Source organism: Oncorhynchus clarkii, chromosome 12 (genome assembly GCF_045791955.1).
Source record: "Oncorhynchus clarkii lewisi isolate Uvic-CL-2024 chromosome 12, UVic_Ocla_1.0, whole genome shotgun sequence".
NCBI classification, from domain to species: domain Eukaryota; kingdom Metazoa; phylum Chordata; class Actinopteri; order Salmoniformes; family Salmonidae; genus Oncorhynchus; species Oncorhynchus clarkii.
The window spans coordinates 61,729,842-61,743,842 of NC_092158.1; the positions used below are offsets into that span (position 1 = coordinate 61,729,842).

The 14,001-nt window shown below is 42.3% G+C and overlaps 1 protein-coding gene across 1 annotated transcript in view; it reads left to right on the plus strand.

The window, feature by feature from the left end:
- Nucleotides 1–14,001, plus strand: part of LOC139421004 (transient receptor potential cation channel subfamily M member 4-like) — a 69,092-nt gene that overhangs the window by 27,816 nt on the left and 27,275 nt on the right. Inside the window, exons 12-18 of the mRNA XM_071171469.1 lie at nucleotides 2,252–2,353; nucleotides 4,314–4,442; nucleotides 10,005–10,134; nucleotides 10,486–10,631; nucleotides 10,975–11,087; nucleotides 13,411–13,518; nucleotides 13,610–13,889. Of these exons, the coding sequence (XP_071027570.1) occupies nucleotides 2,252–2,353; nucleotides 4,314–4,442; nucleotides 10,005–10,134; nucleotides 10,486–10,631; nucleotides 10,975–11,087; nucleotides 13,411–13,518; nucleotides 13,610–13,889 (1,008 nt within the window). The remainder of the gene's footprint in view (nucleotides 1–2,251; nucleotides 2,354–4,313; nucleotides 4,443–10,004; nucleotides 10,135–10,485; nucleotides 10,632–10,974; nucleotides 11,088–13,410; nucleotides 13,519–13,609; nucleotides 13,890–14,001) is intronic.

Genomic DNA, 14,001 nt, shown 5'->3' on the forward strand with positions numbered 1-14,001 from the left:
GTTGCGGTGACTATATTACCTCCACACCGGCGGTCACAAGTCATGAAGGCTTTCCACGTGACCGTTTAGGTTTCTCCTAGCTCTGATGCTGCTGATGGTTATTAGTAGCCTACCAAACTTGCTAACTGCCTGTACTCAGCACTCTATTGTCCCTCTAATCACTCTGACATCAATGCAAATGTAATCAAAAATTGAATTAAACACTTCATGTTGCGCAACATTTATATAGTCTATGCAATTGTGAAAGAAAACAGATCGGGCCTCTATTAAAAAGAGGAGGATCCCATCAGCTTTCTATAGGCTAGGCTAGACCTACTATATTTATTTCTTAACTTTCCTAATATTAAGCACATTTCTTGTCTTTACAACAGGAGTATAGCCTACCTGGCTGGTATGAAAATGAACCACGGGAATTGCGTCCTCCATTCGCTATTTAAGTGAATAGATTACATTTATTTTTTCCCCTGCCCGTGTTTCGAGACAGGTGCATGATAATGGTCCATTCTAAATCAAAACAAATTTGACACATATATTATTTAGTATATGTAAAGACGAGATTAAATAGAATAGTCTGATGGGTGACAACATTAGCCTTGTGAATTATATATTATCACTTGAATGAATGATGCCCAGTGTAAGGCAAGAAACAATGCCTTTTTTTGCGACTTTTTCGAATCATAGTCGCACATCTCATGTAGCCTAGCCCAAATGTGGCCAAATAACTTCTTAAAATTAAGCACATTAATTAGCTTTACAAATAGTGTAGAGCCTAACTGGCATACATAAGCAGCGCGTGAGTTTCAGTTTCAAGTTTGGGGAAGATCATTTTCACCATTAAAATGCACCTTTATAATTAAAGCATTACATGCATAATCGCATTTGCGGTCACTTTTGATAATGGTTGTTTTTCACTAATGGAACATTCACGCTTATAGCCTACTGCAGTGTGCGCATTGCTGCGCTTATAATGTGAAGAAATAGCCTAATGTTGATTACATTTTAAGCTAAACGTTCTGATCTGTTGAGTCAGCCTCATTGCATCATTTTCTTTATTTTTTATTCTAGTGGTTGTATTCACTTGGTTCTATCGCATTCCACAACTGTCCCAGACTATGTTTGGAATATTTATTTCTTGCACAGAATAGAATAGGTTAACTTTTGTACTATCAGGGATAGTAGATTGACTTAGGCTAGTGCTTTTGCTGTTTGTTTAGGCTTACTCATCTTGTTGGCTGACGAAAAGGCATGGATTTTTTGTAGGGTGCATTACGACCACACAAAGGGGATGCCGCCGGGAAATCCGAGGCATTATCAAGTGCTTGTCAAATTGTGAATGAGAGACTGATGACGTGTGTACAGCCTGCGCAATAAACAAAGCAGAGCTCATGCCTTTCAAGCTACTTTTTTCAAATCATCATTAGAGTCATATCATGCAGCATTACAATGTATTCCAAATGTAAACATATAGCCCAACTGAAGTTACATCAATAACTCTAAATTAAGCATACAGGAGTACCTATTTCTTTATTAATCGCTCAACACAGAATAGCCACATGTGCGCACTCCCTCAAATCCTTTGGAGAAAATATCCTTTCTCTTTTATTCAGCTTTGTTCAATTGTATTTTTCATACTATAAAATAAAATAATGCCATGGAAATTCTAACCAAATCTTGTCTGCTAAATGAACTAGTGTAGCCCACAGCCATATGGCATAGCCAGATCAGGACCTAACCTAAGGACAATTCAGAGTAAGCAATTCTGTTCTTCTGAAATAGACAACATTTTCTTAATTTCATGTTTCTTTAGACCTGTCTAAAATAAATAATGGATTTATTATGGAGGTGTAGGCTATATTACATGGATGTATTACACTTTTTAAAATGTAGATGTTCCAAATGTCTGCATCAGTGGCTTGTAGGCCATGTGTGGAAGCCAGGAGATGCTAAATGTGTTATTTAATTAACGGTCAATTACCGTGAGACCGACAGTTATTTGCTTGACAGTCACCGGCTGATGAAATTTCATGACCTCCACAGCATTTTATTTTATGCTATAGAAATTACTAGGTATTTATTGAGAAATGACATGGTCAATTGATAAAATAGGAGGGGTCAAAGGGAAGGTATGGCGTCATTCGCTGTGTGTGGAGTTAAAACGCAGTTGATCGAATTTAGGTGTTTTGTTTGATAATCTGCTTGAACTATTTAGTCATCTCAGTTCTATGTGACTTCCTCTCGCCTCTCCCTCCAGGTGTCACGGCTTTTATGGGACATCCTGGGAGATGTGTGTGAGCCCTTCTACTACAGTCTTCTCGGTTTGGACCAGAGCGCCAGCACCAGGAGAGCACTGAAGGTAGTGTCTGCCATAGCTGCATTCCAAATGGCACTCTATCCAAGCAGTGGACCTCGAAGCTAGTTCCACTGCTTTTTAAAAATTGTTCCCCTCTAATCAGGGACTGATTTAGACCTGGGACACCAGGTGGGTGCAACAAATTATCAGGTAGAACTACATTCTATTGGTAGAACAGAAAACCAGCAGGCTCCGGACCTCGTAGGGTAAGAGTTGAAAACCCCTGCCTTATACACTTAGATACAAAGGTGCTAAATATAACCATATAGGGTTCTTCGGCTTGTCTCCATAAGGTAACACTTTTTGGAGCAAAGGTAGAACCCTCTATGAAGGATTATTCTTAGAACCTATAAATGGTTCTACCGAGAACCATTTTATCATCTAAATGTTTTCCTTAGAATCCTCGATGAAGGGTTCTACCGGGAACCCTTTCATTTTTTAATGAACTGTTCTACCAAAACCCCTTTCATCTTTGAAGCTTAATTAAATAGTACCCATAAAACACCAGTCTCAACATCAACAGCGAAAAGGCGACCCCAGGATGCTGGCCTTCTAGGCAGAGTTGCAAAGAAAAAGCCATATCTCAGACTGGCCAATTAAAAGTAAAGATTAAGATAGGCCAGCATCCCGGAGTCGCCTGTTGACATTGAGACTGGTGTTTTGCGGGTACTATTTAATGAAGCTGCCAGTTGAGAACTTGTGAGGCGTCTGTTTCTCAAACTAGACACTCTAATGTACTTGTCCTCCTGCTCAGTTGTGCACCGGGGCCTCCCACTCCTCTTTCTATTGTGGTTAGGGCCAGTTTGCGCTGTTCTGTGAAGGGAGTAGTACACAGCGTTGTACGAGATCGTCAGTTTCTTGGCAATATCTCGCCTGGAATAGCCTTCATTTCTCAGAACAAGAATAGACTGACGAGTTTCAGAAGAAAGTCCTTTGTTTCTTGCCATTTTGAGCCTGTAATCGAACCCACAAATGCTGATGCTCCATACACTCAACTAGTCTAAAGAAGGCCAGTTGTATTGCTTCTTTAATTAGGACAACAGTTTACAGCTGTGCTAACATAATTGCAAAAGGGTTTTCTAATGATCAATTAGCCTTTTAAAATGATAAACTTGGATTAGCTAACATAATGTGCCATTGGAACACAGGAGTGATGGTTGCTGATAATGGGCCTCTGTACACCTATGTAGATATTCCATAAAAAATCTGCCGTTTCCAGCTACAATAGTCATTTACTACATTAACAATGTCTACACTGTATTTCTGATCAATTTGATGTTATTTTAATGTACAAAAAAATTGTATTTTCTTTCAAATACAAGGAAATTTCAAAGTGACCCCAAACTTTTGAACGGTAGTGTAGGTACAGTTAAAAAAATTCTCACACCTATCTTTTTAAACGTATCAGATTATTAAAACTCCTGATGTTGAAGATTTAACACTGAGGTAAACACTTGAGCTCAAGAACTATAAAACTATGAAAAATATATATAAAAAAGCTAATTTAGATTCAGAACAGTGTATTTAGAACCCTTCTTGCCTTTTAAATAATCACTCTTCCCATAAAGAATCATCAAAGAACCCTCTCTTCAAAAAACAGTTCTAGGTAGAACCCTTTGCCTTACAAAGAACCCTCCATTTCCAAAATGGGTTCTAAAGAGGAAAACAGTTCTTGGTAGAACCCAATCCCCTCCACAAATAACTATTTAGAACCCTTTTTTCTAAGTGCACTACTTTTGACCAGGATCCATGAATTACAAATGCATCTGTTCTCAATGACAAGGTCTACTTATTCATGTTATAGAGGAGACTCCACTCCACCAATATAGTGGAATTATCAACACTGCTAAAGTTATACCACTGCTTAACTTGCCATAGAATGTAACTGTGACTGCTGTGCTGTGCTAACCAAGCTGTATTCATCTCTCTCGATCTCTCACTCTTTATATCTCTCCCCACTCAGCAAGTGAATAAGTTGTTGCAAGGGGATTGTTCATACAGGGAGCAGAGCTGTCTCTATCCGTGGGCCTCTCTGTTCATCTGGGCTGTGCTGCAGAACCGCAGCGAGATGGCCGTCTACTTCTGGGAGATGGTAATTTATTTATTCATTATTTTATTTAACCTTTATCTGACCTGGTAAGTCAGTTAATAATGTATGGGAACAGGCAGCTGTAATGACAATGATAACAATGACTCTCTAATGGGTTCTTCTTTCTATAGCCAGAGGACTCCTGGCTATAGAATATTTCCAGGAGTGATAAGTATCATGTTTGTCTTTATCTGTTGCCTAGTACTGTCTTTTTGCCAGCTTAGGTCCATCTACTTTAAGCGCTGCCTTTCTTCCCAGTAGCCTACTTGGTGTGTGAACTGCTGACTGCTATTAACCTGAAGATGATTGTTCAAATCCAATAAAATGTTATTGGTCACATATTTAGCACATGTTATTGCGGCTGTAGTGAAATGATTGAGTTCCTAGCTCCAACAGTGCAGTAGTATCTAACAATTCACAACAACACACACACAAATCTAAAACTAAAAGAATGGAATTAAGAAATATATAAATATTAGGACGAGCAATGTCAGAGTGGCAATGACTAAAATACAGTAGAATAGAATACAGTATATACATATGAAATGAGTAAAGCAGTATGTAAACATTATGAAAGTGACTAGTGTTCCATTATTAAAGTGACCAGTGATTCCATGTCTATGTACATGGGGCAGCAGCTTCTAAGGTGCAGGGTTGAGTAACTGTGTGATACCCGGCTAGTGATGGCTATTTAGCAGTCTGATGGCCTTGAGATAGAAGCTGTTTTTCAGTCTCTTGGCCCCAGCTTTGATGCACCTGTACTGACCTCGCCTTCTGTATGGTAGCGGGGTGAACAGGCCGTGGCTCGTGTGGTTGATGTCCTTGATGATCTTTTTGGTCTTCCTGTGACATCGGGTGTTGTAGGTGTCTTAGAGGTTCGGCAGTGTGCTCCCTGTGATGCGTAGGGCAGAACGCACCACCCTCTGGAGAGCCCTGAGGTTGCGGGCGGTACAGTTGCCGTACCAGGTGGTGATACAGCCCGACAGGATGCTCTCAATTGTGCATCTGTAAAAGTTTGTGAGGGTCTTAGGGGCCAAGTCAAATTTCTTCAGCCTCCTGAGGTTGAAGAGGCGCTGTTACGCCTTCTTCACCACATTGTCTGTGTGGGTGGACCATTTCAGATAGTCAGTGATGTGTACGTAGAGGAACTTGAATCTTTCCACCTTCTCCACTGCGGTCCCGTCGATGTGGATAGGGGCGTGCTCCCTCTGCTGTTTCCTGAAGTCCATGATCACCTCCTTTGTTTTGTTGACATTGAGGGAGAGGTTATTTTTTCCTGGCACCACTCTGCCAAGGCCCTCACCTCCTCCCTGTAGGCTGTCTCGTCATTGTTGGTAATCAGGCCTTCTACTGTGTCATCTGCAACTTGATGATTGAGTTGGAGGCCTGCGTAGTCACGCAGTCATGGGTGAACAGGGAGTACATGAAGGGGCTGAGCACGTACCCCGTTTGTGTTAAGGATCAGCGAAGTGGAGGTGTTGTTTCCTACCTTCACCACCTGGGGGCGGCCCGTCAGGAAGTCCAGGATCCAATTGCACAGGGCGGGTTTCAGTCCCAGGGCCCCAAGCTTCATGATGAGCTTGGAGGGTACTATGGTGTTGAAGGCTCAGCTATAGTCAATGAGCAGCATTCTTACATAGGTATTCTTCTTGTCCAGATGGGATAGGGCAGTGTGCAGTGCGATGGTGATTGCATCGTCTGTGGATCTATTGGGGCGGTAAGCAAATTGAAGTGGGTCTACGGTGTCAGGTAAGATAGAGGTGATATGATCCTTAACTTGCCTCTCAAAGCACTTCATAAAGACAGAAGTGAGTGCTACAGGGCGGTAGTCATTAAGTTCAGTTACCTGTTCTTTCTTGGGTACAGGAACAATCGTGGACATCTTGAATCAAGTGTGAACAGCTGACTGGGATAGGGAGAGATTGTATATGTCCTTAACACCCCAGCCAACTGGTTTGCGCATGCTCTGAGGATGCGGCTTGGGATGATGTCTGGGCCGGCAGCCTTGCGAGGGTTAAAAAGCTTAAATCTCTTACTCACGCCAGCCACGGAGAACGAGAGCCCCCAGCCCTTGGGAGTGGGCCGCGTTGGGGGCACTGTGTTATCCAGGTGCCCTTAGAGAGTCCCTATAGGAGCTTGATACCTTGATAAGCTTATTGCCTGACGATGGCTTACCTCTCTCCGTACTTCAACCTCCCGACGTCTGCCTTCGATTCATTTCTTTCCAACTCCTTGCTTCTTTTGACTTCACCCTTTTCCAGTCCTTTCCCACTCACAAGGCAGGCAATACGCTTGACCTCATCTTTACTAGAGGCTGTTTGCCTACTAATCTCACTGCAACCCTCTCCAGGTATCTGATCACTACTTTGTTTATTTTTCTGTCTCCCTTTCCTCCAACCCTAGCCACTCAGCCCCTGCCCAGATGGCCAAGTGCCATTACAATCTTCGCTCTGTATCTCGCACTATTCTCTCCTCTTCATCCTGTCTTATCTCCCCTTTCTGCTAAATCCTTTTCCCTCCTGTCTCTTGACTCTACCTCTTCAACCCCCCTCACCTCCCTTTATGCATCCCATGACTCGCACTGTCCCCCTTCCTTCCGGCCAGCTTGGCCTTTCCCTCCTGCTCCGTGGCTAAGTGCCTCATTGAGAGCTTACAGAACAGAGCTGCGGGCAGCTGAGCAAAAATGGATCCAAACTAAACTTCCGGAGGACCTATCATCCTTTCACTCCCTCCTATCTACCTTGTCTTCTTCTGTGTCCACTGCTGTGTCCACTTTCTATCACTCTAAATTTCAAGCTTCTGCCTCTAACCCTAGGAAACGTAATCCTCCCCCCTCCCCCCCCCTCTCTAATGACGACTGTCAACCACTTTGAAAAGAAGGTTGAAGACATCCGCTCCTCATTCATTCAGCCTATTGAATACAAGATGAAACCCTGCGACCCTCCTTCCTTCTCCAGACCATCTTCCATTGCTTACTTCCCTCATCAACTCATCCCTGACCACTGGCTGTGTCCCCTCTGACTTCCAAATGGCCCGAGTCGCTCCCGTTCTCAAGAAACCAACACCTCGACTCCTCTTTGTCGTCAAATACTACAGACCAGTATCCGTCCTTTCTTTTCTTTACGAAACACTTGACCAACTCTCTCAATATCTCTCTCAGAACTATCTTCTTGACCCTAACCAGTCAGGCTTCAAAACGGGTCACTCAACCGAGACTGCTCTTCTCTGTGTCACGGAGGCTCTCCGCACTGCTGAAGCTGACTCTCCTCTGTTCTCATCGTCCTAGATCTAGTCACAGCTTTCGATATGGTGAACCATCAGATCCTCCTCTCCACCTTCTCAGGGCTAGGCGTCTCTGCACACTCTTGGATTGCATCCTACCTGGTAGGCCCCTCCTACCAGGAGAGATGATGTGGAGAGGATGTACTCTCACTACTGGTGTCCCCAAGTGCTCAGTTCTAGGCCCTCTCTTCTTCTCTCTATACACCAAATCACTTGGCTCTGTCATATCCTCACATGGTCTCTCCTATCATTAATATGCGGCTGACACTCAACTACCTTTCTCCTTCCCCTCGTCTGACACTCAGGTGTCGACACACATCTCTGCGTGCCTGGAAGATATCTCAGCTTAGATGTTGGCCCACCACCTCAAGCTCAACCTCGACAAGACTGAGCTGCTTTTCCTCCCGGGGAAGGCCTGTCTGCTCCAAGACCTCTCCATCACAGTTGACAACTCCACTGTGTCCCACTCCCAGAGTGCAAAGAACCTTGGCATGACCCTGGACAATACCCTGTCGTTCTCTACATGCTTTGATGTTTGTAGAGAACGACAGGGTGTTGACTCACTCTTGCAGGTTAACTTCTTGCGTCGAGCAATCCCGTATCCGGGAGCGTAATCATAGCCTCAAGCTCATTACCATAACGCAACGTTAACTATTCATGAAAATCGCAAATGAAATGAAATAAATATATTGGCTCACAAGCTTAGCCTTTTGTTAACAACACTGTCATCTCAGATTTTCAAAATATGCTTTTCAACCATAGCTACACAAGCATTTGTGTAAGAGTATTGATAGCTAGCATAGCATTAAGCCTAGCATTCAGCAGGCAACATTTTCACAAAAACAAGAAAAGCATTCAAATAAAATCATTTACCTTTGAAGAACTTCGGATGTTTTCAATGAGGAGACTCTCAGTTAGATAGCAAATGTTCAGTTTTTCCAAAAATATTATTTGTGTAGGAGAAATCGCTCCGTTTTGTTCATCACATTTGGCTAAGAAAAAAAAACGAAAATTCAGTCATTACAACGCCAAACTTTTTTCCAAATTAACTCCATAATATCGACAGAAACATGGCAAACGTTGTTTAGAATCAATCCTCAAGGTGTTTTTCACATATCTATTCGATGATAAATCATTCGTGGCAGTTTGGTTTCTCCTCTGAACCAAATGGAAAAATGCGCGCAGCTGGAGATTACGCAATCATTTCGACGGAGGACACCAAGCGGGCACCCGGTAAATGTAGTCTCTTATGGTCAATCTTCCAATGATATGCCTACAAATACGTCACAATGCTGCAGACACCTTGGGGAAACGACAGAAAGTGTAGGCTCATTCCTGGCACATTCACAGCCATATAAGGAGACATTGGAACACAGCGCATTCAAAATCTGGGGCACTTCCTGTATGAAATTTAATCTTGGTTTCGCCTGTAGCATTAGTTCTGTGGCACTCACATACAATATCTTTGCAGTTTTGGAAACGTCAGAGTGTTTTCTTTCCTATGCTGTCAATTATATGCATAGTCGAGCATATTTTTGTGACAAAATATCTTGTTTAAAACGGGAACGTTTTTTTATCCAAAAATTAAAAGAGCGCCCCCTATATCGAAGAAGTTAATGATCTACAACATCCCCGCTTGTGCCATCAAACCCCTGCAACTTACGTGAACACCAGCCCGCCTGGTGTTCAACCTTCCCAAGTTCTCCCATTTCACTCTACTCCTCCGCACACTTCACTGGCTTCCAGTTGAAGCCCGCATCCACTACAATACCATGGTACTTTCCTATGGAGCAGCAAGAGGAACTGCCCTCCCCTACCTTCAGGCTATGCTCAAGCCCAACACCCCAAACCGAGCACTTCGTTCTGCCACATCTGGTCACTTGGCCCTCTCATCCCTATGGGAGGGCAGCTCCCGCTCAGCCCATTCCAAGCTCTTGTCTGTCTTGCCACCCCAATTGTGGAACCCTATCCATCTTTCCGAAAACATCTGTAACCCGACCTCTTAAAAGTGTATCTTAAATACACTTTGTCCCATCTATCTATGTTAAGATGAATGCACTAACTGTAAGTCGCTCTGTATCAGTGTCTGCTAAATGACTAAAATGTCAATGTAATTACTTGAAGTTAAACTAATCTGTAGAAAAATTTATTAATTTACAAATGCACAGACTAATTTTAGCATTGATCTCTCCCCTTTTTATATCCACTTCCCTCTCTCTCTCGCTTTCTCTCCCTCTCCCCATGCTCTCTTTGCTTCTCTCCCCCTCTCCCTCTCTCCTCCAGGCAGGGGAGTCTGTCCACAGTGCTCTGGCAGGCTGTAAGATTCTGAGGGAGCTGTCTAAGCTGGAGAGTGAGACAGAGACCAAGCTCTCTATGAAGGAGCTGGCCCAGAAGTTTGAGAACTTGGCCCTTGGTGGGTTAGCCTTATCCTGGCTGTGTGTTTGTACTGTGAGGATGTCAATGTAGTGGTTATCAACTCTGTTATGCATACATGTGAGCAGCTTGTATTTTTTGAGTGACGGTTACCCCATAGTAGCGAGTCTGCATAAGACCGCAAGGGACCTCCTGTTCTGAAAGTCTGCTGGACGGCATCCCAGTCTGGGACCATTCACATTGCTTTCACACTCAATGTCTTTAAGATGAGGATTGAAGCAAACCATTCCGCACTCCTAATGGGAAACCTAATGCGAAAACCTGTGACCTGTTTCTTCTCTCTTTAGAAGTCTTCAGTGAGTGAGTGTTAACCCTTTAATCATCTCTCTAGACGTGTTCAGTGAGTGCTACCAGAGCAGTGAGAGCCGCTCTTTCACCCTCCTTATAAGGCAGTCTCCGGTGTGGGGCAAAGCTACCTGTCTACAGATGGCCACCTCAGCCGACGCCCGCCACTTCTTCAGCCACGATGGCGTGCAGGTCTGTACTAAACTCAGGGGTCAGAGGTCAAGGTGTGTGTGTTTGTGCTTTGTGTGTGTGCATGCATACGTGTGTGTGAATCTTGAATCAAATCAAATGTATCACATGCTTCGTAAACAACCGGTGTAGACTAACAGTGAAATGCTTACTTACCGGGTCCTTTTCCAACAAGATGAAGAGTGAAAGATAAAACATGTAATAATCTGTGTGTGATCTGTTTTCACATTAATCTTTATAAAACTAACCAGACCCTTAGATTTCCAAAGTGTGTGTGTTAGAACATGGAGGGGGGTTAATTGAAGTTTCTCAGTACCAACTCTGCTACTACCTCTTCCTCTGGCAGTCTCTGCTGTCTCAGATCTGGTGGGGAGACATGAAGAGGAGCACGAAGGTCTGGAAACTGGTCCTCTCCTTCTTCTTACCCCCCCTCATCTACACCAACCTCATCAGCTTCAGGTTAGTGTCTGTCTGTCTTAAAATTTCCAATCCATTAAAGGTGAAATATGCAGAAGTCGCACCACCATTTTCTGGTTGCAGGAATTCTAATACTTAGCATCATTTCAGTTTATGTGACAAAACAAGCAATGTATAGTGTAGAGAATCATTGTACCATCTAAACTGTTGTGAAATATATTTGAATGAACCAAAAATATAGTATTTTCAGCTGTTTGAAGCTGGAGTACAAAACGGAAAGTAAAATACGTAAAAACAAAACGTAAGAATGGGAAGCATAGAAATAGCGTACATAGATGAGTTCTATCGCTACTTAGACTTGCTTTCAATGAGAATGAAATATCTATAACTCACATTTCTATGTGGATTTGGTCAGGACGCCCAAAAAGTTACATATTTATGCATAATAAGCATTAAGATACAGAGAAGATTGGCTACCCACATTAAAAAATACTACAGTTTAGTATAATATTTACTATAGAATTCAGCAGTAAACTTTAATATACTGTAGAATACTATATACAGTACTACACACTGTAGTATCCCTTGATCATGTGTAGTACTTAACTATATAATTTTGTTGTATAATGTAGACTACTATAGTAAATACTACAGTAATGTCCTCAAACAACAAAAGCCCAGTCTGCAAAAACAAAGATAATAAAATATAAACACTACAGTATAATACAGTCTGCAAAAACACTACAGTAATTACTATAGTATAAACAAAAACATTTTACTACAGTAACAGAGTGAGTAAGGTAGTGTAGCAAACAACCAAAGATTTCAAGACTAAAAGTGATGAAAGTAGTAGACTACAATAAGGAAAAAGTCCAGATAAAAATATACTTTATCTAGTCCTTGGCCTATATCCTAATCTGACTTTGGTGCAGGTCATTTTGTTCTTCATATTACCATCTCTTTGTTTTTTTGTCACATGCACAGGATTCAGAAGGTGTAAATGGTCAAGTGAAATGGTTACTTGCATATTTGCATAGTAGTAATATCAAAAATAGAAAGTGTCCAGATAATTAAAAAAAATATATATTAGACAATGCTTACCCAGACACACTTATCTAAATTATAACCACCCCTCAGCCACATCTAGCTAAGTGGAGGGGTCACTTTTGTCTAGATCTAGACGTGTACACATGTTATTGTCTAGAAATGTACACATGTTCATGAAATACAATAGTTGGCTGTAGTCACCCCCAGACACACCTGGCTAACTTGATGAGTCATGTAATCATCTGGCGAAGTAGTCTTTTGTTTAGATTTTTAGCTAGCTAGCTAAACAACAAATCACAATCCCAACCCATACTACTAGCAATACAAACAGATTGTCATAACTAGCCACCATGCATGAAATGCTGTAGTATGAATCTGCAGGTAGCTAAAGCTAACCAACTAAGTTTCATGTTAGATAGCTAACATTAGGCTATAACTAGCAATCCAAATGGATTTCTGAGATACTAATAATATTACTACACAGATAATTTACGTAACATTAGCTAGCGAGAGAGCAAGCTAACGTTTGCTAGCTATCTACCAGTAACTTGCAATGAAAACGACTTTGACAAAATTAGAAACGTATAATATCTGAAAGTGTATCTAATCTAGACTCTTACCCATGTACTGTACACGGATGAACGCTTCACTGCAGATTGGAACCCCTTTTCAGTAAGAAGTCTTGTGTAATAGAGCTTGTTTGGGCCGTGTTGTGTTAAGTCACTCCGGTTTACACTGACCATGTGCAGAAAGTAATCCATCACAACTTTTTCCCACTAATCTTTGTCGATAGTGCCTACTAAATTCAGGGCAGCATTTTGCTCAACAACCAAACAAATAATATGTTCAAATGCCTCTGCTGTGAAGTAGATGCAAGACAAATGCCTAGCATCCTGAAACGGGTCACATATGTATATTTTGTGTATAATGTGAATATTTGTGTTGTATTGTGCAGGGCACATTTGAAAAAGAGACCTAGGTCTCAATATGTCTTCCCTGGTAAAATAAAGGTACAAAAATAAATAAACTTTTCCCTCACCACCTATCTTACAGTATCGTTCAAATCTTCAATTTGCAATGCTGGCCTATTTTCATCTTTGCTTCCCTTTCACTACAGGCTATCTTCTCTCTATCATTCACATTTTTTATACGTGGAGCGTTCCTTATTTTCCTCATATGGGGTGAATGTGAGAAATTGGAAGCTGGTGGTGAAACTGTCTGTCAGTCTATAATTTATTTTTCTCTCTCTCTCTCTCTCTCTCTCTCTCTCTCTCTCTCTCTCTCTCTCTCTCTCTCTCTCTCTCTCTCTCTCTCTCAGGGAACATGAGGAAGAGGTGAGGTCGGAGGAGGTACCTCTTGGTCGAGACACAGAGAGTCTGGACGGAGGAGATGCCACTATGCTCTCCCTCTCCGACATCATGCAAACGTAAACACACGGACGCACACACACACACGCGCACGCACATACTCATCCATGTACACACACTAAGTAATTATTCCCATTCTTATCCTCTCAGGGAAGAGGATGTCGAGGAATATGCTGCTCTAAGGGACAATCTGAAAAGTGCCCCCTCCTCCAATCCCAAGAGGCCCTTCGTATTGCTGCGCTGGAGGGAGTTCTGGTTTGCGCCCGTCACCTCGTTCCTAGGCAACGTGCTGATGTACTTCCTGTTCCTCATCCTGTTTGCTTATATCCTATTGTTGGACTTCAAGCCCCCGCCGCCTCACGGCCCGTCCACCTTAGAGTTTGTTCTATACTTCTGGGTCTTCACCATGGTCTGTGAGGAGATTCGACAGGTAGGATGCATCACATGTAAACAAAACACACACTCAAATACACACAGACAAGTACAGAAAATGTACAGGCAAGAACCTATACAGTCACCTCTATATGTATTGGCACCAGTGA